Source organism: Mustela lutreola, chromosome 12 (genome assembly GCF_030435805.1).
Source record: "Mustela lutreola isolate mMusLut2 chromosome 12, mMusLut2.pri, whole genome shotgun sequence".
NCBI lineage: Eukaryota > Metazoa > Chordata > Mammalia > Carnivora > Mustelidae > Mustela > Mustela lutreola.
The window spans coordinates 1,267,307-1,291,668 of NC_081301.1; the positions used below are offsets into that span (position 1 = coordinate 1,267,307).

The following is a 24,362-nucleotide window of genomic DNA, read 5'->3' on the forward strand; positions in this document are numbered from 1 at the left end:
GGGCGCGGCCTGGTGCCTGCTTCCCACCGACCGCCCTCCCCTCCTCGCGGGGAACCGAGGACACACAGGGCAGCACCGCCTCGTCCCCGCGGGCCTCCACGCGAGGGCCCGGACGCCGCCGTCCCCGGGCAGGAGCGGCAGGCCAGGCGCGGCGGCCGGTCCCGGGGCGGGCGCGCGCAGCACGGGGCGCCGGCTCAACGGCCGCGGGACGCCGAACCCGGTCCCGGCTCCCGCGCAGACGGCCTGGGGCCGCGGCGGGCTCGGAGGCAGGGGACAGGACGGCGGCAGCGGCGGGGCGCGCGCGAGGGCGGAGCCGGGGCCGCCTCAGGACGGCGCCAGGGTCGGGCTCCCGAGGCCGCGCCGACCGAAGCGAACTTCCCGGGCCCAACTGGAACCCCGAGCCGCCGGCGGCCGTAACCAGGCAACCCGCGAGCCGCCGCGAGGTGCGCAGGCGCGGCCCGCCGCGTCGCCGGCGCATGCGCGGCCACCTCCCGCCGGCCTCCAGCCTTGGAGCAAGTCCAACGGCAGGATGGGAGGGTCGCGCCTGCGCCAGGGCGCCGCCGAGTAGCCGTTGTCGGCGGGGGCGCCCGCTGGCCTCGGTCGTTCAAGGCTGGTTCTTCGCCTGCGTCTGACGGAAGAGCCCCGACTCTCCTCCCACCCTAAGACGAGAAAAGACTGGGAGAAAGAGCCGGCGGAGCCAGCGCGACCCCTCCGAGCCGCCCGCCGCGCGCCCGGCCCGGCCCGGCAGGTGGGCGAAGGGCGGGTCGCAGAGGGGTGGGGCCAAGGGGCGAGGCCAAGGGGGCGGGACGAAGGGATGAACGCCGAAAGATTGGTCGCAGGTGAGGGGCGGGGTCAACGGGGCGGACGAATGGGTGGCCGGCGAGGGAGGGGGCGGAGCGAACGTACGGGGCGAAGCGTCTTGGAAGCGGCTGCGATGGGCGGGGTTGATGGGCGTGGTGGGCGGGCGTGGCGCGCGCTGACGTCGCGGTCGGACACGTCGGCGGCGCGGCGGCCGGAGCCGGATGTGCCAAGATGGCTGCTGCGGCTGTCGTGTCTGCGCTCGTCGGTGCAGCCGGGCCGGCTTCCGCCGGCGGCTCCTGAGGGCTTGGCCGGGGGGTCGCGGACGGGCCGGGCGGCAGCCCTGGCAGCCCTGTGGCGCGCCGGTGAGGGCCGGGGTCGAGCGGAAGGGGACGGCCGGGCCGGGCCCAGCCCGGAGCGGACAGCGCGTCTCCGGGTGCCGCCGGGGGGTCGGGCAGGGGCGCCGGGGGCGGGTGGGGACCCGCGGGGCCGGCTGGGGCCGGGGGGGCCGGGCGCGCGGACCGCCTGCCGCGGCTCTGGCGCCCGCCTCGTCGGACTCGAGGTGGACCCCGCAGGGAGGGCCGGCGCTGGGGCGGGCTCGGCTGTGCCGACCCCTGGCTTGGCCCCGGAGGCCTGCGTGGAGGCGGTGTCGCGATGGCTGGAGGGCAGAGCGGGCCGGCAAGTTTGTGAAGAGTGCCGGCGTGTCCGGGACTTCTTCGGTGCCGAGCGGTGCTGTCCGCGTCGGTGCTGGTGAGCGCGCGGGCTCGCAGCGCGGGTGTCCGTCGGGAGCTCCGTGGCGGGGCGACCGAGATGTCGCGGCGAAGGCCGGCCCCCGGGTTTCACGCCGAGGCTCAGAGGGCTGCGGGACAAGCGCATCACAGCTCTTGGGGCGCAGACGTCGCGGCCGCGGGTCTGCGCGCGTCCCAGCCGCTTAGGGTCGGTTTTCGCCGCTTCGCCTGCAGACGCTCGGAGACTCTCGGAAGTGCCCGGCTGCCGCAGGTGTGCGGACGTTAACGAGCGCTGCCCGCCGGCCGCGGGGGCGGCGGGCGCGAACCGGGTCACGCCTGCTGTTGCTACATGGGTGCTTGTGCAAGTTGGGCGCCGCCGGCTCCCTGCAGGTGTTCCTCCCCTGCCGCTTCCTGCAGTTCTGGGGGCTGTTGTCTTCCAGAGATGAGGCGGGGGCATGTTCCTGCAATACAGTCGCCCTAAATAGTAGGGATTCCCCAAATCGTCCGGAAAGCACTCTCTAGCGTAGCCTGTTGATTTTAATGATTCCTTCTTGCTCTGTAAAGCTCCTTCCTGAATGTCAGCGCGTCCTTTAGGATCTTTGTCACTTTTTTAAACTTTTTTTAAAAAAGATTGTATTTATTTATTTGACACAGAGACACAGCGAGAGAGGGAACACAAGTGGGGGGAGTGGGAGAGGGGGAAGCAGGCTGCCTGTCGCGCGGGAGCCGGATGTGGGCCTCCATCCCAGGACCCTGGGACCAGGACCTGAACCAAAAGGCCCATGCCTAACGACGGTGTCCCCCAGGCGCCCAGATCTTTGCCATTTTTAACAGTATTTAGACTCCCTCCTCTAAATGTGTTTGATCCTGTACTTAGGAAGGTTGGAGTTTATGGTGTCTTTGGGTGGAGTGTCCCAGAGTCTGACAGGGCCATCCACACTCACAGTTGCCAAGAGGGAGATTGTAGGCAAAGGGTGGTCTCCCAGGTGCCTTCTGGCACTCCTGTGGGTTTACACACTCCTTGCCTGAGGCAGCAGCTCTGAGTGGATAGGTGTGGGCTTCAGGCATCTCGGTCCCACAGTCAGGAATTTGTAGTTATGCCTCTGTAAGAGCAGCCCCTGGTGCCTCTGAAATACTGCCTTTTTAAGTCAGGTGACCCGAGGTTACAGGATGACTTCCTGGAGGGAGTTGAGCCCCCTGGGGTCAGGAGAGAATGTTGACGGTTGTTCTGGATGCAGTCTGCATACTGCTTAAAAAGCTCTCAATTTCAGGCTTGGCGGGGAGAGTAGGGGATTCTACTCTATAGGGAAGTGATAGCGTTTGCTTATAAAATGGTTTTTAGTCTGGGAGAAAATCGTTTTTAAAGAAAGTTTCTTCAAGGAAAGCGTGTAAGTATAAACCTGTGCAGTTTACATTTTTGATGACATTTCCCTATTAAACAACAGTAGGGATAAAGGGAGTGTGCCCGGCGCCATTCAGCTGGGCAGCCAGCCTTGCTCTCCCAGTCACACCTCTGCCATGTGTGGTTTTTCTCTTCTCTTTTCTTTTCTTTTCTTCTTTCTTTCTTTTTCTTTTTCTTTTTTAAAGAAAAGCTTTAAAATGCTGCTTAGAATGGCCGAGGGTCCTCTGCTAGAGCCTTGCGAGGAGGAAGTTGTGTCTTGGAGGGTGCCTGGGAGAGGCTCTTTTCCATGGAAAGCTGAGCTGTAAGCGTTCTTGGTTTTGAAACAGCGGCTTATAACCCGGTGAGGTCTCCAGTGCTGATCTTAATACAGTGCATTAAATGTGAGTGAGTTTCAGCGTGCTCTTCCCCAGGAAGGTTTCCTGTTGGCCTGGGACAGGGCATGTGTGGGCAGCAGTGGTAGTGGACTAATGGATTCCTGGGACTAGTTTCCAGAGAGACATAGGAGCTTTAACTTGTAAATAGCTATATTTAAGAGACTTTCATAAGTGCGTTCTTGTATCTGGCTGCCAGAAAGATTTCCAAGAGCATTAATGTTGTACCTCTGCAGAAACATGTGGGTTAGGCTCTGGAGTCCTTCTGCGGTTTCTCCCTCTGATGTTGACTTATCCCCGTGATAGGCTGAGCGTACCCTGTTTGTTTGTGAGGGCGGTACTGGGGGAAGGACTTACACATAGAAAAAGACAGTGACTGGGTTTTTGTCTTAAAAGTACAGGTTAACTGTTCAAGATTATGCTTAATGTATTTTATTTAGGAAAAAACCCACCCCAGCAAGAAAAAATACTGTAAAGATGAGTTTGGTCCTTTGTTTTCTATAAAAGTTTTGTTGGCATTCTGTTATTGAAAATTTTTGAATGAAGTCAGTTGGGCAGTTTTAAAGCTGCTTTAAGTTTACTTGGGGTTTTCACCCCGGGCATAGTTGTTACAGCTCTGGTGGGCAGAGGCCACTTGTCCTGCTGATGCTCTTCTAGCAGTCATCACACAGAAAAGGAGACCTTTTGCACGGGGGCATAAAAGGCGTTTTTATTTATTTTGGATTTTGCAGCTTGTACTGATTTGTGCTCTATAATGCTCTTTCGTTAAAATGGCAGTATAAATCTGCAACTTGTGTTTTCCAGATTTGACGTTAGCCTGTGTGAGAAGTGTGATGTGCAGTGTTAATAGAGGAGGAGGCTGTTTCGGGGTCTGGTGGTCATTTGGGGAGTTACCAGCATACCTGGTGGTAAGACCAGCAGTCCACTTGTATTTCATCTCTGCCTGCTCGGTGAGGGTGTCGCGGAGGCATCAGGCATTCTGCGCTGGTATTCAGTTGGGTTACGAGCCACAGAGAAGGCAGTGACTTGTGTGAAGTCAGTCCGGGAGCTCCGGGCGCGGCCTGCATTTGCACCCGGGCTGGTGTTGTCTGCCTTCTTGCCTGCTCACTCAGTGGCCCTCGCAGCAGCAGCAGCCCCTCCAGACCGCAGTTCTGGACAGGAGGGGGTGGGAGCAGAAACAGCTGGCCTCGGGACCGAAGACGCAGACTCTTAAGTGGTTTCCAGCCTCTTTCTGTTTTTTTTAGTTTTCCTAATTCTGTCTGGGAGTTTGAATATATGGATTTTATGCTAATTTCTTCTTTTTCTTTTTCTGTTCAGATTAAGGAAAACCTATATCCTGCTTCTTTCTGTAAGCAGCAGAAGATCAGTCATGCAGCCGCCGCCGCAGGCAGCCCCGTCAGGCATGGTTGGGCCTCCTCCAGCTGGGACTCCTCAGAGCATGTTCTGGTCCAACAGACCGTACAGGAGACAGGCAAATAATAATGCACCTGTAACTCCAATCACCTGCCCGCTGCAGCCGGTGACGGATCCGTTTGCTTTTAGTAGACAGGCGCTACAAAGTACATCCTTGGGCAGTTCGTCCAAAAGCAGCCCACCTCTTCCGCAAGGCCCGGCCCCACCAGCGTTCCTTCAGCACCCTGGTCTGTCTGTGGCTCACACGAATGCTGAGGATACTCCCCAAGGACCGATGTCGCAGCCCAGAGCAGATGGCAGTCTGTTTTCCGGTGTGCTGACCCCTTCAGTACCATCAGATCCCGAGGGGAACAGGAGTACCACAGTGGCTCCCAGCTCAGAACCTGAAACTCAGACTCTGCCACATCCTCAGTATGTTCCAGGAGCGGGTGTGGACAGCTCTCATGGGGGCCGTCCGCATACGAACACGCTTGGGCCCGATAGGCCCCTGAGTAGGCAGAACCCACACGACAGTGCCACGGCATCAGCACCATCCCCTTTCTTCCCTCAGCCTCGTCAGCAAATGCCAGGGCAGTGGGGACCAGGGCAGGGAGGCGCACAACCCTCAGGTCAACATTATTGGCCCCGCCCGGAAGGACCTATTCAGAATGCGCTGCCCCACACCTCCAGCGTTTCTCACTTCCCTGCTCCGTCTACCCTGCATCATGGTCCCAGCCACGAGCAGCTCAACCCACTGGTGTCTTTGCCAGGACCCTTAGCCAGTGATGGAAGCAATGAGGCAGCCTGCCTGCAAAGTGGAAACCGTTCAGCAAATAACTTTGATCCTGAAAATGTGTTCAGGCAAAATTCTAAAGCTGGGAGTACTCGGGCGAGCCAGGAGCTCAGGCCAAATCCAGGAGTGAACAAAGAGCAGTTGCCGGACCTTGCTCTCAGTAATCCCCTCACTCAGGGTACTAGCCCAGAAAGCCATTTGCACTGCCCCCCAGGGGCCGGGACCAGCCGGGCCGTGTCAGAAGTGGACTCCGGGACGCTCCCCATGGTTTTCCAAGGAGGGGAGACAGAAAATGAGGAGAACCTCTCATCCGAAAACACCGGCTCTGCTGGTCGGTCTGACTTTGGTGGCTTCTCCCCCAGCCCCGCACTTGGTCACCCTCCTGCACACGTGGGAGCAGGTGGCATCTACCAGGCCTTTCCCAGAGGTTCCAACAGCGAGGCCACGCAGCAGGGAGGACACCCGCACCCTTACTTTTATCAGACCGCAGGCGCCCCACCTGACCACCCCCCCGCAGCAAGTGCTCCCGGGACCACGTGGGGCGGTGCACCCGGCGCAGGGGTGCACGCGACCAGCAGCGCGCAGTCTGAGAATGTAGAAGACCTTGAATTCATTCAGAATCAGGAAGTTCTGCCAAGTGAGCCTCAGAGTTTGGACCTTTCCTCCCCCAGCGATCAGGTCAGATATGGGCCCTTGTCCGGGTCAGCCGTTCCCAGGCTCGGCGTTGTGGGCCACTCTGGGGGCGGGGGCCCAAATCTCGAGGCCCCAGATTCAGCGCCGCACCCCGTGCAGTCTGATGGTGTGTCATCCGGTTACAGCAGCAAGAGCCACAGGAATCTCCCGAGTGTAGCCAGGCCCCAAGATGTAGGCACTTTCATTCAGCAAGAAGTTGGAAAACCTGAAGATGAGTCTCCAGGGAGTTTTTTTAAGCAAATTGATTCTTCTCCTGTGGGAGGAGAGACCGACGAGACCACTGGGAACCAGAGTCACCACGGCAGCCTGTCCCAGCCCTCAACCCCAAGCCCCCCAAAACCCACTGGAATATTTCAGACAAGTGCAAATAGTTCTTTTGAACCAGTGAAATCCCACTTAGTTGGAGTCAAACCCATCGAGGCCGATCGCGCCAACATGGTGGGTGAGGTGAGAGGGGCCATTGCCCACCAGAAGCAGCGCAGACCCGCTGCTGCCCCGCCTGACACCTCCCCCGGCAACCTGGAGCAGCCCCCGGACAACATGGAGACCCTGTTCACGCTCCAGGCCTGTTCTCCCCCCTTTTCTGTACCTGCGGAGCCGGGGCACGGGCTCGTGCACACCGGGGGACCACCCCTGGAAATTCTGCCCCTGGCAGCCGAGAAAAGGCCTTTGGCCAGAGCCCAGGGGGTTGTGAAGTGTGAGAGCCCAGTGACGACGTTGTGGGCGCAGAACGAGTTGCCAGATTTTGGAGGCAACGTCCTTCTAGCTCCAGCTGCTCCTGCGCTGCACATGCCTGTGAAACCGCCGCCGTCGGAAGTGATTCAGCCTCCAGATGAGGGCGTGTCCGCTCCGCAGGCCCGGCAACCAGGCTCCGGCCTTCTGCAGAGTGGGGCCAGCACTGGTGCTTCTGAGAACCTCGAGAACCCTCCCAAGATGGGAGAAGAGGAGGCCCTCCCGTCCCAGGCAAGTTCTGGCTATGCCAGTCTCTTATCCTCGCCGCCCACTGAATCTTTGCAGAACCCACCAGTCTTGATTGCCCAGCCTGATCGAAGCTATAATTTGGCTCAGCCCATTAATTTTTCTGTGTCCTTACCGAGTCCTAATGAGAAGAATCATCCCTGGAGAGATGCTTTGGTCGGGGATAAACCCTTGGCAAGCAGCTGGGCTCTGGGGGGGGACTCTGGAGACAGCGCCCCTGTGTCTGGGAACACAGCCGGCCCTCTCACCCGCTTGCCTTTGCCTAACAGTTTTGCGCACAGTGGTTTTCCACAAGTTCCTGGTACTTCAGAAATAGCTTCTAATCAACCTGCTACTTTGCTGGTTCAGCCACCACCTCATCCAGTTCCAAAGAACTTGGTTTCAGAAAGCCAAAATACTGACAATGCAGAGAACAGTCTTCCCGAGTTGGTTAGTGGCCCTGCTGGAAGCACAGGCGTGACGTTGGTGCCGCCTGCGAATGCTGCCACAGCACCTGCTGGCCATAAGGCAGATCGCGCCAGTCAGCGGGAAGAAACTTCTGGAGCCCTAGACCTCACACCCAGTAGGACTTTGGAAAGTTCTCTAAGAATGTGTAGCCCACCCCATTCTGACAGCTCCGCGTGTCAGCACGCCGCCAGCAGTCATCCGAGGCCACCTGGGCCAGGGCCGCGTAACTCAGACCATTTCTACCAACAGGTGATGAAAGACACTCAGGACCAGCGTGGCCTCGAGAGAGCCCAGCAGGAGCCAGCACCGCCTCCTCCACAAGGGCCCAAACTGACATGTTCAGAACCTTCAGACCCGGGAAGTCCACCTGTGCAGGGACAGCCCCAAAACTCGGTCCCACCACCCCCAAGTCCAGCTCCGGCTGACACAGGTCAGCCGCTGCCACCCCGGCCACCTCGGTCTTCCAGTGCATCAGTCGCGTCCGCCAGCTCGAGCCAGGCAGCCGTGCGGTCGGACCAGCCCTGGCTGCAGCCGCCGCCTCCAGACCTGGCATCTTACTACTATTACAGAGCGCTGTACGATGGCTGCCAGTCCCATTACCCCTCGTCATACCCGCTGGAGCCTGGCGCGGCCCCCCTCTATTACCAGGTACGATCAGGCGCTCGCACTTGACCCCTGCGACCAGTGGTTCCTTTCTCTCGAGTTGTGGGCCCTGGTGGGCTTCTGTTGCTCAGTTCAGAAGTGATCCATAGTGCCACCACCGTGCCGAGTGCCAGCTCCAGGCACGGTGGCGGGGGACGAGTGCGCCTCTCACAGATGACCAACGCAGCCTGTCTCTTGGGAGTTTACTCTGCGCAGCTGTGTATTGCGTCATAAGGGGTACCTGATTATCTATTTCACGCGGTATCCTCCGACTCCCATGGCTGAGAAGCTGTCTGTCTCCTGTCCCAGTGGCGGCTTCTCTGTGGAGAAGCTTCGGGCAACCGGGATAGCCCCTGCGAGCTTCAGCGTGGTTTTGGCGTGGAACACCTACCTGGCGAGTCGCAGGGATCTGTAGTCGTTGAGGTCCCTCCTTGAGAATAAAAACATTCAGAGGTAAAAGTGAGGTCTGGAATGGCATCCTAGTGAAACAGCCAAGGGGGGTGAAATCACGCAGACTCGGAGGCGTGTGGGGCCCAGCAGCGGGGTGGGGGCGGCCGCCGTGCCGCGTGGGAGCCTCGGCCTTCACGGTGGCACGCGCTGGCACGTGAGCCTTGCTGCAGTTGGGTTCTGCCTGGTCTGTGTCGCTCTGCAGTGCGTGCTTCGAGCACACACATTGGATCGCTGTCTGTGTCTCGTCCCGTCTAGTCGCAGCCCGGCATCACACAAGGTTAGCTGAGTTCAAAGGGGTGTGCATTAGAGGTTTGGAAAGCATAGTCCTCCTGGGCAGGGGCGGGTGGCCCTCCTGGACTCTCGCAGTCAGAGGCTGATGGTGTTGGGCCAGGCGGCAGCCCCCAGCGACAGGAGGCTTAGGTCTCCTTAGAGGGCTTTGAGCATCTTTGGAAATGTATGGAGAGCGCACAGCTAACCACCGAGAGCAGCAAATCCTAGATCCTGGAAGGAGCCCGTAGGACTCCTGTTGCCACACGTCGAAATTGACTTCCAATGCGCCCAGAGAGAGCCCGAGGGTCTGGCAGAGTGTGAGGGGGTCAGTGTACCTGCTTTGGGTCCTTTGTGCAGTGGCTACGTGTGCGTCCCGGGAGCTCCAGCCAGAGCCTGGCGTCACCTCTGGGATCCCGCTTCCTGGTGCCCTCTGGCTTTGTTGCCACAGCCTGTGGCAATGGTCAGGAATAAGTCCGTTTTACATGATTCCTCCTCTTTTGCTGGGTGATGGCAGAGAGTCCGGCTTGTAGACCAGAGGACTGGTTCCATCTCCTGCCGGGATCCCTTCATTCCTGCCCCCGGTCTTTGCACAGCTGCCCCTTAGAGACAGAGCCGTGGCCATTCATTGGTCCGCAATGGGGCTGAAAGCCTCAGGAGAGGAAAACGTGATCCTCTCTTGGAGGCTTCCTGGAGCTTGGGGACGCACTGAGGTGGAACCCTGGGTAGTTTTCTTACCTAAGGTGGCATCTGAAACAGCACAAACTTAGGGGGTCACAGCACCTCCACTTTCGAGACCTCGGGGACCAGAAGCCCAGTGGGGCCCTCTAGAGTCTCCGCGGCTCCATAGGGGCTGCTCGCTGACACACTGGTTATCTGCTGAGCAGGCCCAGGGCGGTCCCTTAGAGGAGGATCCTGCCGCCCAGCGGCGGCCGCAGATTTCTGACTGTAGGCTTTCTGTTTTGCATGAAAGAAGCCCCACGTCTAGTGCTCCTCCTGGAGGGCCGTCCCTGGTGCCGTTTAGAGCTGGTGCCAGTGGCTTGATGCATTGTCTCTTTACTGGTCTCTGATGTTACGCACACCCTTCTTCCAACAGGACATCTACGGCCTGTATGAGCCCAGGTACAGGTCCTACGACAGCACGGCGTCTGCCTATGCTGAGAACTACCGCTACTCTGAGCCTGAGCGACCCAGCTCCCGAGCAAGTCACTGCTCAGACCGGCCGCCTGCCAGGTGATGGGCCCCGTGGCGCTGGCTGTGGGAGGAACGCGGTGGCCTGAGAAAGACGGCGCTCGTGAAGAGTTGTATCAGCGTGTTTCTTCTGTGTGTAATCAGCACGGGCAGAGCGCACAGGCACTTTGGAATGGGACAAAGCCCTCCCCTGCGGCCATGCTGTGCAGTCAGCCAGCTCTTGGGCGGGCAGACCCTTGGCGGGGTCCTCTCGGGGCCAGCTGGTCACCCCACTGCTGAGGCACGCACAGCTCTGGCGTTCGGCTGCCAGGGTGTTTGGGGCCCTTAGACCGTGGCAGCTTTGCCCTCGTGCTGAGTCTCTGCCACGCCACTAATCACCGACGTGCTTGGTTCTTTGGTCAGGACGCCTGCCCATGTCCCTTTCCCAGCCCTGCCCCGTGTGCGGAGGCCCCCGTACACCTCTGTCCTGCTGCTCTCTCTCTCTCTTTTTTTTTTTTTTTTAAAGAAAGCGTTATTATTTTTTTTTTTTTTTTAAAGATTTTATTTATTATTTATTTGACAGAGAGAGAGAAATCACAAGTAGGCAGAGAGTCAGGCAGAGAGAGAGAGAGAGAAGCAGGCTCCCGCTGAGCAAAGAGCCCGATGCGGGGCTCGATCCCAGGACACTGAGATCATGACCTGAGCCGAAGGCAGTGGCTTAATCCACTGAGCCACCCAGGCGCCCCGTCTTTTTTTTTTTTTTTTTTTTTTTTTTTAAGGTTTTATTTATTTATTTGTCAGGTATAGAGGGAGAGAGAGCCAGCGGGCAGAGGCAGAGGGAGAAACCGGCTCCCTGCCGAGCAAGGAGCCCGATGTGGGACTCGATCCCAGGACACTGGGATCATGACCTGAGCCGAAGGCAGCTGCTTAACCAACTGAGCCACCCAGGCGTCCCCCTGCTGCTCTCTCTTGCTGACCAGGCACATCTCGGCTGTGGGGTTATAGATGAGGGGTTCTTTCTTTCTTTCTTTCTTTCTTTCTTTTCTTAAGGTCTGTTTATTCGAGAGAGAGCAAGAGTGCAGAGGGAAGGGTGGGGGAGGGAGAATCTCAAGCAGATTTCCTGCTGAGCGTGGAGTCCGACGCAGGGCTTGACCTCACGACCCGGAGATCATGACCTGGGCTGAGATCAGGAGTCAGATGCTTAACCAGCCGAGCTTCCCAGGCACTCCTGGATGAGGGATTTTGAAAGATCCCTGACTTAGCCAAGCAGGACCTCAGTGGGTCCCGGGGCTCCCACTCAGAGCCACGGGTAAAGCCGCAAGGGGCAGCAGGCGTGTTTACAGTGTGGTGGTGCTGCCTGCCTTCCAGAGCCTTCCCCCGTACTCGCCCATCATCAGGTTATGGGGGGACAAATCACGGGGGTAGGTTTTACTACCAGAGTATGTGGCTTCTTGAACTTAGAATAGAGGAGGTCTGATTGCTGGTGGAGACCTCGTGTGTGTGCTGCCTTTCAAAATCGTGGGGTCCTTGATAGCTTGTCTGCAGATGAGGTTCTGTCTCCGTGAGCCTTTGCCTTTTGAGCTGCCCTCTCCTTGCACCACTGACCTGCACCTGGCCCAGCCTTCTAGGAACTTCTGTAAGAAAGTTCCCGAGGGGTTAGCTCTTGGATAAGCACTTGGAAGGAGAGGTTTGAGGTTAAGTATTCCGACTCGGGGAAAGCCGTGGCCAAGTGATTCCTAGAAACCCGTAGGCATGGAGGAGGGCACAGCCAGGGCACAACTCGCCATCCCGGTTCCTGTCTGCTTGCCCACCTGCAGGTTAACATGGAACCTATTCTGAGACACTGAAGATGGCCCCGTGCTGCCCTTGAAAGTCGCCCAACCGGAGGCTGGGCCGGGTTGCACAGGAGTGGGCCCGTCCCATCTCACAGTGTCTCTGTCCTCTGTTCCTTCCCTGCTCTCCTGTGCCGGCTCTGTAGAGCAGCCTGTTCTTCCTGCCCTGCTTTGGTTGGCGGATGTGTGTGCGTGTGTATGTGCACTTGGGCCTGGTATGAGCACGTCCCTGCACGGACGTGTCTTTCGTTCTTGTGGCTGTCTTTGCTAGTGGATGAACGGGCTTGGGTGGTGAGGGCAGCGAGGAGGTGGTGGGCTCTTGGTTCTGCCCTGTGTCAGGTCATTATTCTGAGCCCACCACTGGTGTCCTTGGGGGCCTCCGCTCTGCAGATGGGTGGGGTGGAAGGTTCTCCTCCAAAGCCCTGGGAAGGGGCCTTGTTCCTACAGCTAAGCCATGGGAGGGTGCTCCTCCTGGGCCGCCCGGCCTCAGCTGAGTGAGACATTCCTGAAGAGCCATGAGAAAAGTCACGCTTTAAATATCAGATATTGTCTAAAACTTGTTATTAATAAATACAAATGCTAGCAAGTGTTCCCGAGAGTCTGACTGCCCCGGAGGGTGGCTCAGTTGGCTCAGCGTCCAGCTCTTGATTTTGGCTCAGGTCTTGATCTCAGGGTTGTGAGATCGAGCCCCCCCCATAGGGCTCTGGGCTGGGTGTGGAGTCTGCTTGGGATTTTGTCTCCCCCCTCTGCCCCTCCCCAGTGCTCCCTGTCACCGCGTGCATGTGCTCTCTCATTCTGTTGGAGGGAACAAAAAGGAATCCTACTCTGTGGAAGGTCTGACAGCTGACATCACTACGTTCTGCTTTCTGTGCGCTGAGTCAGACTAGTAGCTTGGTTTGCGAGGCCGGCCTCCATCAGGTGCCTTTTCGGCCTCACAACAGTCACTTTTAAGAGGCCCACGCCAGAGGCTAAGCCAGCCACAGCCCCGCACCTGGATGCACAGCGTCATGCGTCCAGAGGACACAGCACATGGTCTGTGTGCGTGGGTTTAACGGCTCCAGGCGTTTCGCTCCCGCTGAGTGCGATCACAGGGGCCCGAGAACTTGTTTGGCCTCGGCGTGCAGGGCCCAGTGCTGAGCACACAGAGGGCAGCCGGCTCGTGGATGCCATGTGGCGCTTAAATAGGTACCCCAGGGGGGTTTTACAAATCCTGTGCATTTGTCAGAGAGCACAAGCCAGGGGGGCAGCAGGCAGAAGGGGAAGGAGGCTCCGTGCCGAGCAGAGAGCCCGATGCAGGACTCGATCCCAGGACCCTGGGATCATGACCTGAGCCGAAGGCAAACGCTTCACCGACCGAGCCACGCAGACCCCCCGAGAAAAGCTGTGTGGGAGGGGTCCCAGCCTGTCCCCGTGACTGTTTGGGATTTCCGGCTCTGCGGCAGTCGAGTGCGTGGCCCGACGTCCCAGCCTCATCTCAGAAGGGAGTAGGCGGTTGCTTTAATGGTGCTGTGTGCTTTCAGGCACGGGTACCCCGAAGGTTACTACGATTCCAAAAGCGGATGGAGCAGCCAGAGTGACCACTATGCGGACTACTACTCCGGCCAGTACGAGTATGGAGGTGCGTGTGGGCTTCTCTGTGGCCCCCGTGGGCGCGGCCCGGTGCTTGGCTCTGCTCTGCGATCGCTTCTCAGGAGACTGTTCCGTTTGTTCTCGTGTGTTTTTAATCCAGGTGCCGAAAGTAGTTGAAAGTAAGCTGTGTCTGGAAATACTTACGTCGGTGTCTTTCATTAGGAAGTGATGATTTGATTCTAGCGTGAATGTCTCTATCACGTTAGTCGTTTCCTTTGACTTTCTAGCAAAGCGTGGTGATGAGTAGTTCCAGAGCAGCCTTGTCTTTATGTGGTTACTTAACTGATTAAAATAAATAAAGTGGGGCACCGGCTTCTGGATCGCACTGGCCATGTCTGCCATGCCAGGGGCCTCCCGTGGCCAGGGGCCTCCTCCTCGTGTGGTGCAGACATCGGGTGTCCCCACCGCACCAGGTGCTGTCTGCTGGTCTTGGCGTGTTCCTGCTGGGCCTCACGTGCCCTTCAGTGGCCCTGCCTCTCCCTACTGTGTGGTGCCGGGAAGGGTCCTGGGCCCACAGCCTCTTGGGTGTCCCAGCACGGCCACTCCGCCTGCTACTCCCCACAGGCCTCTTTCCCTCCTGTGTTTATACCGTTGGAAACTCACACCTGGCACAAGTGAAGTGGCACATCTAGTTTACAATGTTAACATGTTTTGTTTTGTTTTGTTTTGTTTTCAATTTTGGGGTTTTGGAATATTTCTTAAAACTTCTTAGGTCATGTTAGAAGACTTGTAAGGGAAATTTGTAGTCATGGGATTAAGTGTTAAAAAGTCGTGACTACGAATAAAATTTAACAGAGATGTCTTCTAGCGGGTTTTTAATCGTGTGTGGCGAGAACACCCAGTGGCCAGCAGGTGTCACGTGTATAGGTGGGACACCACCCAGGCCTCACAGTTAATGGCCTCCAAGGTCATGCTGATTTTGGAGAGGAAAGCTGGGTTCCTTTAAGAGCCTGGAGGCATTCTTCAGTCCTGGGGTGGTGTGGTTTCTCTGGCTCGGCTTTCTGAGGAGTGTCTTCTCTCTCCTGTTGTCATAAACCATGAATCCCCTGCTTACAGACCCAGGTCGCTGGGACCGGTACCACTATGGTTCCAGATTCAGGGATCCCCGCACCTGTGACCGGAGGTATTGGTATGACGCTGAATACGATGCGTACAGGAAAGAGAACTATGCTTACGGCGACAGGTTGGTACAGCGCATGCACTTGATGAGAAGGGCTGCTCGTAGTCAGAGCTTTGCTTCTGCGTCTCTGCCGTCGTGTGTCAGTTACCCAAGTTGCCATTGTGTTTGGGATCCTGGTGAGCAGCTGACACTGGAGTCCCTGTCTGAAAGAGAACCAAGCCCTGCTGGCAGTTCCCACCTGGGCTGTGGGGAGGGGAACTGGCCTCAGCACAAGTGCTGGAATTCGGCTCCTCCTCTTCTTGGGTCTGGGAGAGGCGCGGCTGCACGCAGCATGAACTTGAAGGAGGTTTCTCCAGATCTGAAGGCAGGGATCTGAACTTGGGCTTGGGAGGTGGCCGCTTTCCCGAGGGTAGGGCCTGACTGGTCTTTTAAGGGTCACGATCCCCACAGGGGGTGACGACACAGTGCTTGCTGTTGGGTGGCAAAGGGCTGTCACCCTGGCGTCACCTACCCACCGTCCTCTTTCCTTGCCTCTGTCCATGGTTCCAGCAGGTCCGAGAGGTATGATGACCCCTGGAGGTACGACCCTCGCTTCACGGGCAGTTTTGACGACGACCCCGAGCCCCACAGGGATCCTTACGGGGAAGAAGCGGACAGGCGCAGCGTGCACAGTGAGCGCTCGGCCCAGAGCCTGCGCAGTAGCTTCAGCTCCCACTCGCGTCAGGTGGGGGCCCTCTCCCTGTCCCTTCGCACGTGACCGTGTGCCTGAGTCCCCTGTGTTCCCAGGAGTTGATTTTTTCTGTTTGCTTGATGTTTTCCCAGAGTCAGATTTACAGAAATCACAGTGTGGCTGCCGCTCCCTATGAGGTCCCACCTCCTCCCGGCTCCTTGCCTGGCGATTATGCGTACGGCGCCTATGGCAGCAATTTTGGCAGTGCCCAGGGCTTCCCGGAGTACGGCTATGCTGCCGAAGCGGGCTGGCCCACCACGGAGCAAGGTGTGTGTACGCACGGCACCCTGTGCTCACACAGGTGCAAAGGGAGGTCGAGTCACACTGCCGGGGTAGCCTCTCAAGCCTAGGGTAGTGGAGGGAATGGATTGCAGCTTGTGGGAATTGCCAATGGCTTGGCCTGGTCTTCTGTGCAGAATAAGGACTGCTGTGAGTCCCAGAGCTTGTGACAGCGGCCAAGAGCTGCCCAGCCTGTCCATAGTAGCCACATTAGTGTGGCTTTGAGGACAGGCTCCCTGCCAGCCTCTTGGGTGCAACCGCACTGTTTACCAGTGCTGGCCACTTGGGTAAGTAGTTTGCGTGGGAAACTCCCTAATTCCTGTGCAAAGCTCCTGTGCACGGACTTGTCACCTGTGCCACGTTCTCAGCCCCTCTTGGAGACGATCCATCAGACGCTTTTCCTGGGAGCCCTCAACGCAGCGGTGTGTGTCAGCTCCTGTGCAGATCTCTGCGCTTCGGGCGTCAGCTGTTGTCGTCCTTGTGGGTGTCCGTGCTCGTCGCTGCCGGGTGAAGGAGGAGCTGGGGGCACGGATGCTCTGGGGGGGCCTCCGGCAGCCAGCGGCCAGACCTTGCTTCCAAGTAGCGTGTGCTCGATGCACGGGGCTGTTTTACAGGAGTTTTGTTTCTAGGAGAGAATAGTTCTCGTTCTCAGTTTTTACAGTTGAAACATTTTCGGGCACACACCTGAGTGCTCCTTTTTTTTTTTTTTAGATTTTATTTACTCTTCTGACAGAGATCACAAGTAGGCAGAGAGGCAGGCAGAGAGGAGAAAGCAGGCTCCCCGCTGAGCAGGGAGCCGCTGAGCAGAGAGCCCGATGCGGGGCTCGATCCCACAAACCTGGGATCATGACCTGAGCTGAAGGCAGAGGCTTAACCCACTGAGCCACCCAGGCGCCCCCTAAGTGCTCCTTTTTGATGGGCTGTCTCATGATTAGCGCCTTCCGGTGGAAAGCCAGGTGGTTGTCATCAGTCCGACCTGGGGTGCCAGCCGTATGGGCACTTGGAAACGCTGGACTGTCAAATTGGTCCAAAAGCAATAAAAAGTGGCAAGGTGATTGTTTGTTTCTCCCTTTATTTAAACGTAGCTCCGTCGAGACCAACTTCTCCGGAGAAGTTCTCAGTGCCTCACGTCTGTGCCAGGTTTGGGCCTGGGGGTCAGCTCATCAAAGTGATCCCGAATCTGCCCTCGGAAGGACAGCCTGCACTGGTTGAAATTCACAGCATGGAGGTAATTGTGTGAGTGGAAACTGAGTCACGGGACTGTGCTCTGAAGAAGTGACCTAGGAAGATGCTCTTTTCCCACGAGTCTTCGGTTCATGGTGGTTGTGTTGTGCCGGGCCGTTTCTGCGTCAGAGGGCGGGGCGCCGAGTGCCTGGCGGGTGTCCCCTCCAACTTCGTTCCATTGCAGATTTGTTTTGGCTTTATTCGTGGCTCTGGCTTGGCAGGAAGGACCCTGCTTGTGTTCATCTCGTGGCTTTTGGTCACGGGTAAAGGAGCTTTGTGATCTGGTGGCAGGTGGGGTGGGGGGCCCGTTCCACGGTCCTGGCAGGCCTCTTCTGAGCACGCCTGAGGGCCCTGCCTCCATTGGAGGGGAGACCTGGTTCTGAGTGCTCCAGAGAGAGTTTGAAAATCATGGTGGGACAGCAGACAGGCCTGCGCGGGTCGGGAGGCTGGCAGGGATGGTGCCAGGGCCGGGAACTTAGCCAGTGCCGCCGCGGGCACGGGCGGGTGTCGCTGTGCGCCTGCCCCCCGCGAGCTGCTCTCTCTCTGTACCCTCCGCCCGCCTCAGACCTTGCTGCAGCACACGCCAGAGCAGGAGGAGCTGCGCTCATTCCCGGGCCCGCTCGGCAAGTACGTTCCCCGCCGAAGCGTCCTCAGCGTCCGCAGGGAGGCAGCTGCTGCACTGGGCCTCGCAGACCCGGGTGTCGCTGCTCACGGAGCGTGTGTCCTTGCAGGGATGATACCCATAAAGCGGATGTTATTAACTTCGCACAGAGCAAAGCGACAAACTGTTTGCAGAACCAGAATTTAATTGACAAAGAGTCTGCGAGTCTCCTTTGGAATTTTATTGTTCTCTTGTGCAGACAGAACGGGGTACGTTTCTGTAGCCTGCGGCTTGGTTTCCCCAGAGGACTTGGGTGGAATCCCGCGCCACACAATGTGTGGAGGACAGCGGTGCTGTCCAGGGACTCGCTCGGGGAGACTGTCCTCGTGGTGCTTTGGGGAAGCGGAATTCCAGGGCGTGGGGTTTGGGGTGAAGGGAGGTTCGGGTCTGCCTCTGTCCAGTCACCTGTGGTCTGTCCCTCCTGCTCCCGGCTGCGCCCCAGGACGTGGAGTTGAGGGGAGGGTGCTCACCTGAGGTGTCCTGTTCGGGGCCTCACCTGACCTGGACCAGCCCCCACCCACTCCCCGCCACAGGAAGTTCTGTGTGGAGTGAAGCACTTTGTTCTTCTGCTCCTGTGGCCCCTACAGACCGTGGTGGGAACAGACCTCGCCGAGCTTTTGTTACGAGACCACAAAACCGTGTGGCTTCCTGGGAAGTCACCCAACGAGGCCAACCTGATCGATTTTACTAACGAGGCTGTGGAGCAGGTAGAGGAAGAGGAGTCCGGGGAGGCCCAGCTCTCGTTTCTCACCGACAACCAGGCTGCTGGCAGCAACACCCTCGAGAAGGAGACGGAGAGATTCCGGGAGCTGCTGCTGTATGGCCGCAAGAAGGTGAGTGGCCACGAGCCCCCGGGATCCCCGGGTGGCCCTAGCGTGTGCGGTCCTGCTTTCGGGAATGGTGGCACCTTGACTGCAACCCAGGGCTAGTGTCTGTGGAGTCCAGTGTGTTCCCTCCTGGCAGCAGAGCCGTCTTCCGAGGGTTGCCGGGGTCGGAGACTTACTTGCCTGTGCACAGGTACGCCCCTGCTGTGTACACGTCTCAGACAGACTTGTGCGCGGGACTGAAGTCAAACTGTTCTCGCTCGGTTAGGCATGCCCTCGCTGTCACCTCAGGGGCGCAGGTGCCGGGGGGAGGGGGTGCCCTACAGTGGCCCAGCGCCAAGCCCTGGCCATGGAGGGAAGCTCCCCGCGATCGTGCAGGGGAGGGCTGCGCCTGCGCTCTGGCGGCTGGGGTCTTATGGGTCCAGAGTTCTTGGTACTTTGATCTCGTGATGGCAGCTGGAAAGCTCGTATTTGGTAAATAAACCATTTTCACGTGGACGTTTTACGACGGATCGGAGCTGTGGGATCTGTCAGCTTTGCTCAACGTTTCCCTCTGCTGTGAGCCGTCCATCTCTGTGAAGACGCTGTCCTCTGAGTGCTACCCCAGATGATTCTGGATGCAGGGGGGCCATATTAGTAAAGGCTCTGTCCGTGTGGAGGTGGTCATCGTGGAGAGCACAGTTGGAGGCAGCAGGACCGCTGCTCGCCCGTCTTTGTTCCTCATCCGGGTGCTTGCTCCGGACGCTGGCCGCAGGCAGCCGACCCAGCAGCACGGGCCTTCGCAGACTCGCTGCCGCAGCAGCTTTCTGGCTCAGGCAGATTGGGAAAAGCGGGCTATTGCTTCGTGTCTGAACTGGGCGCGTGTGTTGGCAGGCCTGTGACTCATGCACTCTTCAGTGCGCTCCGGTCCCTTGCCCCTGCCGCCCACCATGCGTGACAACCCCCGGGTGTGGCTTCTTGCTTGCGCACGTCACCAAAGTTCTGGGGACGTCGGTAACTGCTGACATGCTTTGCAGGATGCTTTAGAGTCTGCGATGAAAAATGCCTTATGGGGTCATGCTCTGCTGCTTGCAAGTAAGATGGACAGCCGGACACACGCCCGCGTCATGACCAGGTAGAGAATCTTGCTGTGTATACTATTTCTGGGCATGTCCTGCTGGCCTAGTCGTACTGCCTGGTCAGCTCTTGGAAGCACCGTGACTTGCAGGGCTTGTCTTGGAAAGCTGGGGCGTGCCCCCTGCACCAGGCTGCTGTCACACTGGCGTGGGCGTGCCGGGCCCTCTTCCCTGCGGTTGTACTGCTGACAGCCTGGTGACCGTTTTTTACCACAGAGTTTTCTGTGCTCTGTGAAACCAGCACGGATTCTTCAGTCTTTCTCAGTTCATTTGTCAAACTGCTGGGCTTTTTGTACACTGGGCTGGGGTCAGGCCCGCGACAGTCATCAAAGAACCAAAATGAAACCGGCCTTGTTTCTGTTTGTCATTTAAACAGAGTCAGCTGGGGCACCTGGGTGGCTCAGTGGGTAAAGCCTCTGCCTTCGGCTCAGGTCATGATCTCAGGGTCCTGGGATCGAGTCCCGCATCGGGCTCTCTGCTCAGCGGGGAGCCTGCTTCCTCCTCTCTCTCTCTGCCTGCCTCTCTGCCTACTTGTGATCTCTGTCTGTCAAATAAATAAATAAAATCTTTAAAAAAAAAAGTTTAATAAAAAACAGGGCCAACTTAGCTTTTTCTCTCCTCGTGTCTACCTAGGTTTGCCAACAGTCTTCCAATCAATGACCCTTTGCAGACAGTGTACCAGCTGATGTCAGGGCGGATGCCTGCTGCGTCCACGGTCAGTGAACAGGGGCTCTCCAGGGTGCCCGTGGCCTGGCTTCCTGGCTCACTCTCGTGAGAGCTGGCCTCCAGGGCCACAGAGCCTTCGCTTTCTCTTGTCCCGGCTTCTGCGCTGTACTCTTGGATCTCAGCCGTGACGAGATGAAAGTGGTGCCCCCTTCTGAGGATAAGGGTTGGTTGGTTTGGCTTTTTTCTGACCTCAGTGTTGTGGAGACGAGAAGTGGGGTGATTGGAGGCCGCATCTTGCTATGGTTTTGTCCAATCTGAGCAGCAACATGGATGTGGAGTCCAGGGCCATGGCCACCATGGGCGACACTCTGGGTAGGTCAGGTGTGGGCACGGAGGTTGGGGAGCCCGACACGCTCGGGCGTGAGAGCCACTGTTGGGTGTGGAGGGCCACGGGGTTTTGCCACTCGTGTGGCCCTTCTGGCGGTCGCTATGTGTTGAGGTTTTGGGGAGAACTCAGAGGTCCTGAGCCTTGGCCTGCTGTATGTCTCTTCAGCTTCCAAAGGTCTCTTAGATGCCGCGCACTTCTGCTACCTCATGGCCCAGGTCGGATTGGGGGTTTACACAAAGAAAACAACAAAACTTGTTTTAATTGGATCGAACCACAGGTGAGAACCGTCAAGGTGTCTGTTGTCCTTTAGAAAGGAAGCAACCCTCTGTGAGCTGACCCAGAAACCGTGCGCGCACACCTGGCAGTGGTGGCCTCCGGTCTTGCTGGGGTGCTGTTGGTCACATGGTGGGACGTGCTTCTGGGTGCCTTGTTCGGACACTGAAATTATTTCTTTTTTCAACAGTTTGCCATTTTTAAAGTTTGCAACCAATGAAGCTATCCAGAGGACAGAAGCCTACGAGTACGCCCAGTCTCTTGGGGCGCAGACCTGTTCCTTCCCCAATTTCCAGGTGTGCAGGAGCCACACCAGCCCGTGGTTTGAACGAGTGGGCGGTCAGTGCTAGCAGATGTTTGTTCGTTGAGGGCTTTTGAGCTCTTCCCCCCAGAATGATAGTTTTTGGAAATCCTGGGGAGTCCTTTGATCTGTACCTCTTGAGAAGTAAGTCCTATCGAATTGAGGATTTTCTTTGCATTTAAAATGTTTCCCAAGTGTTTGGTTTCCAGTGCTTCCTGTGCACAGTTTGGAGCGTCGTGGGGTGGGTGTTCTGTGACCCAGGGGGCGTGTGGGTATAAACACTGTAGCGCAGGGTTTGTGGGGACGACTGTCCCACCGTGCTAGCTGCTGGCTGGCCAGGGCACTTGTGGTGACGAGCCCTGCGTGACAAGCCTACAAAGTGTGCTAAAGAGGAAGAGAGAGTTTCTGAGAAGCTTAGTTGCAGCTTTCATGAGAAGTCCTCTGGGGAGGGGCTCAGTGCTGCTGGGTGGCCATGAGGCACACGGGGCATTGGAATAGCGCCTGCTTTGGGGCTGTTGGGTGACACGGGGGCTGGGGAGGTGTGTCAGGACAACCGTGCTACACTCCCTGGTCCCAGGTGTTCAAGTTCATCTACTCCTGCCGCCTGGCTGAAATGGGGCTGGCCACGCAGGCCTTCCACTACTGTGAGGTGATCGCCAAGAGCGTCCTGCTGCAGCCACACAAGCACTCGCCCGTGCTCATCAGCCAGCTGGCTCAGGTACGTGTTCTCAGACGCCCCCGCAGCGGCGGCGGATCCCTGCGCTCAGGCACTGAGGGGTGACCGTGTAGATGCTGGGGACTTTTTCTTGAGCAGCTTGTGGAATTCAGGCATCCTTGGGCAGGAAGTGGGTGTTTTGAACTTTTTGGGGACCCCAGCCCGCAACCGAAGCTGGGCCTTAGCTTCAAGAGGAGAAGGACAGCACGTCCAGGACGTCTCGCTCCGTAAAACAGACGCCTGCGTGCGGCCTGCGGGGGAGGTGCGCGTGGGTCAAGGCTGGTCGTCGGCCGGTGCATGCGGCCAGTGCACCCTCCCCCCAGGACCTTCGTTCTAGGGAATGCGCTTCCGTGACCGCCGAGAGAGTGTCTTACTGTGGGGAGTTTTCGGCGTCCACGGACGGACACAGAACAGTCCGCGCGTTCCCGTTCCTGCAGCTTCGGCAGCTGCTCCTCAGGGCCTGCGCTCCTCACACCCCCGTCCCGCGCGCTCCCCGCCTTGTCCCTGCACCCCCCCCAAGGCCTGTCAGAGTGTGCACGTCCCGGGTTAGTCAGTGTTTTGATCCCTGAAGGGCAGTCTGTGGAGTCGGGGACGGGCGGCAGCCGCCGGCCATGGGGGCTGCTCCACGCGGGCCGCCCAGCTCGCCAGAGCCAGTCCGGCTCCCACACTCCCTTTCCGGCGACTCGGCAGTGCGAGCGACGCGTCGGGCCGGGTCACCACCACACGCTTCAGAAACCTTGGGTGGCAGGAGCTATCCGACCGGACCCTGAAGATGCCTTTTGTTCCGGCTGGTGATGGCTTTTGAAAACACGGTCCCTTGTCATGCCAGGTAGTAACAGGGCCCTTTCCTCCCCGTGTGCGTCCAGGTCGCATCCCAGCTGCGGCTCTTCGACCCGCAGCTCCGAGAGAAGCCCGAGCAGGAGGCCTTCGTGGAGCCGGCCTGGTTGGTGCAGCTGCAGCGCGTGGACAGGCAGCTCAAGGTGCGGGGTGCTTCCGGTCTCGGGCCCGGAGTTCGGACACGCTGCGACCGCAGTGGTTCACATGCCCGCCGCGCAGAGGGGCGGAGAATACACTCGAGGGGTGTGCGTGTTGGTCAGCGCGCTCCCGGGAGAGGGAGGGCCCTCCTGAAGCGCGGCCGGGCGAGGGTCCGGCTGTCGGGAACACCTGCCCTGTCTCTCCCTCAGGAGGGCGCCGCGGTGTGGAGTCGGGACGGGACCTTCCCCCAGCGCTGTCCCAGCACCCCGAGCTCTGAGGCCGGCCCGTGTGATGGGCTGGCACTCGGCCCGCCCGGGGGCCTGGGCGCCGGCAATCCGCTGCTGGCGCCGCCTGTGCCCAGCGCTGAGCACCTCGGCCAGGGGGTGCGGCTGCTGCCTTCAGGTGAGCCCCGCGCTGCTGGAGAAGCCGCGGGCCTCCCCACCTTCCCCTCGCCGCCGCCGCTTCCGCACATGGAACGCTGCCCTCCTGCCCTCCCCACGCTTGCTCCCTCGATGGGTCTGTTGCGTCTCCCAGCCTTAAGCAGCCGTCCGAGCGGGCGGGGGTCCTGCGGAGCTCTGGAGGGGGAGGAGGGGGTCGGGGAGAGCTCCGTGAACTCCGAACTCTGGTTTAGGCCCCTGCTCCCGGGTTCCGCTGGGGCCTTGCTGGGAGTCAGGGCCCAGGCCCCACGTAAGATTTGATGATGTCCTCCCCTTGTCCCTAAGAAGCGTATGTTCTGCTTTTCCCCCAATGACTGACGGGCCTGGCATCTTGCCGTGAAAACTGGTTCTCTTACCCCGTAACGAGAGAACGTGGCCCTGGGAGAGGACGTGTGACAAAGTGTTGAACGGCCGCCTGTTTGCTTCCCCAAGTGCCCAGAGTCCACACCAGTAACTCCGGCTTCTGTTCCCTGCTCTCTTGGTGCAGCTCCGCCGACGCTCCCCGACAGCCAGCCGGCCCTCCCCGCCAGGGTGCCATTGTTCCCGGTCCCCCCAGCCACGGGCCCCCTTGAGCTGGGGCCCAGCTGTGGACCCCCGGCAGCTGTCTTTGGCTTTCCAGAGCCCTCTGGGTCTGACCCTGCGGCTCTCTACACGGGGCCTGGCCTGCCCCCTTGCGCACCGTCTCTGCCGGAAAGTGAGCACGCACCCCAGGAGGCCAGGAGCCAGGACCCAGGTAGGCCTGCTGGAGCGCCAGCCCGAGAGCAGAGCTGGGGGGGTTTGGCATCGAAGGAGGAGGTTGGTGGAAGAGCCTTCAGTCATCTGAACTTGACACAGGTTTTGTTTGTCAGCATGTGCGGAGGGTTCCGGAAGCCGTAGGCTGGAGGGCTCACTGATGTCAGTGCTGCCTTCCTCCGGGACTCAGCTGCGTGTCGGCGTGCGGGCAGGAGCGGATGTCCGGGGGCAGCGAGCGGGCCCCACGAGGCTTCTTGTGCCTGCCGTGGGCCTTCCTGTCTCTGCCCTTGAATAAGGTGCCGCGTGCACCCCGCTTTCCTAAAAAAAACG

General features: G+C 58.8%; 1 protein-coding gene across 8 annotated transcripts in view; it reads left to right on the forward strand.

Annotated features, from left to right (window-relative positions):
• The first annotated feature begins 467 nt into the window (after nucleotides 1–467).
• SEC16A (SEC16 homolog A, endoplasmic reticulum export factor) overlaps nucleotides 468–24,362 on the forward strand; it is a 32,906-nt gene continuing 9,011 nt past the window's right edge. For 2 of the 8 annotated variants that reach the window (XM_059141197.1, XM_059141203.1), the window contains exons 1-20: nucleotides 995–1,163; nucleotides 4,617–8,250; nucleotides 10,058–10,194; nucleotides 13,484–13,581; nucleotides 14,649–14,775; nucleotides 15,262–15,436; nucleotides 15,535–15,709; nucleotides 16,807–16,949; nucleotides 17,511–17,572; nucleotides 17,677–17,815; nucleotides 18,194–18,439; nucleotides 19,447–19,544; nucleotides 20,179–20,260; nucleotides 20,466–20,583; nucleotides 20,765–20,876; nucleotides 21,063–21,168; nucleotides 21,751–21,891; nucleotides 22,755–22,868; nucleotides 23,073–23,265; nucleotides 23,788–24,033. In XM_059141197.1, coding sequence (XP_058997180.1) covers nucleotides 4,669–8,250; nucleotides 10,058–10,194; nucleotides 13,484–13,581; nucleotides 14,649–14,775; nucleotides 15,262–15,436; nucleotides 15,535–15,709; nucleotides 16,807–16,949; nucleotides 17,511–17,572; nucleotides 17,677–17,815; nucleotides 18,194–18,439; nucleotides 19,447–19,544; nucleotides 20,179–20,260; nucleotides 20,466–20,583; nucleotides 20,765–20,876; nucleotides 21,063–21,168; nucleotides 21,751–21,891; nucleotides 22,755–22,868; nucleotides 23,073–23,265; nucleotides 23,788–24,033 — 6,094 coding nt within the window. In that variant the 5' untranslated portion in view covers nucleotides 995–1,163; nucleotides 4,617–4,668. Of the gene's footprint in view, nucleotides 749–994; nucleotides 1,164–4,616; nucleotides 8,251–10,057; nucleotides 10,195–13,483; nucleotides 13,582–14,648; nucleotides 14,776–15,261; nucleotides 15,437–15,534; nucleotides 15,710–16,806; nucleotides 16,950–17,510; nucleotides 17,573–17,676; nucleotides 17,816–18,193; nucleotides 18,440–19,446; nucleotides 19,545–20,178; nucleotides 20,261–20,465; nucleotides 20,584–20,764; nucleotides 20,877–21,062; nucleotides 21,169–21,750; nucleotides 21,892–22,754; nucleotides 22,869–23,072; nucleotides 23,266–23,787; nucleotides 24,034–24,362 lie in introns of those variants that run through there. The other 6 variants (XM_059141204.1, XM_059141205.1, XM_059141198.1 and 3 more) reach the window with 6 other exon arrangements.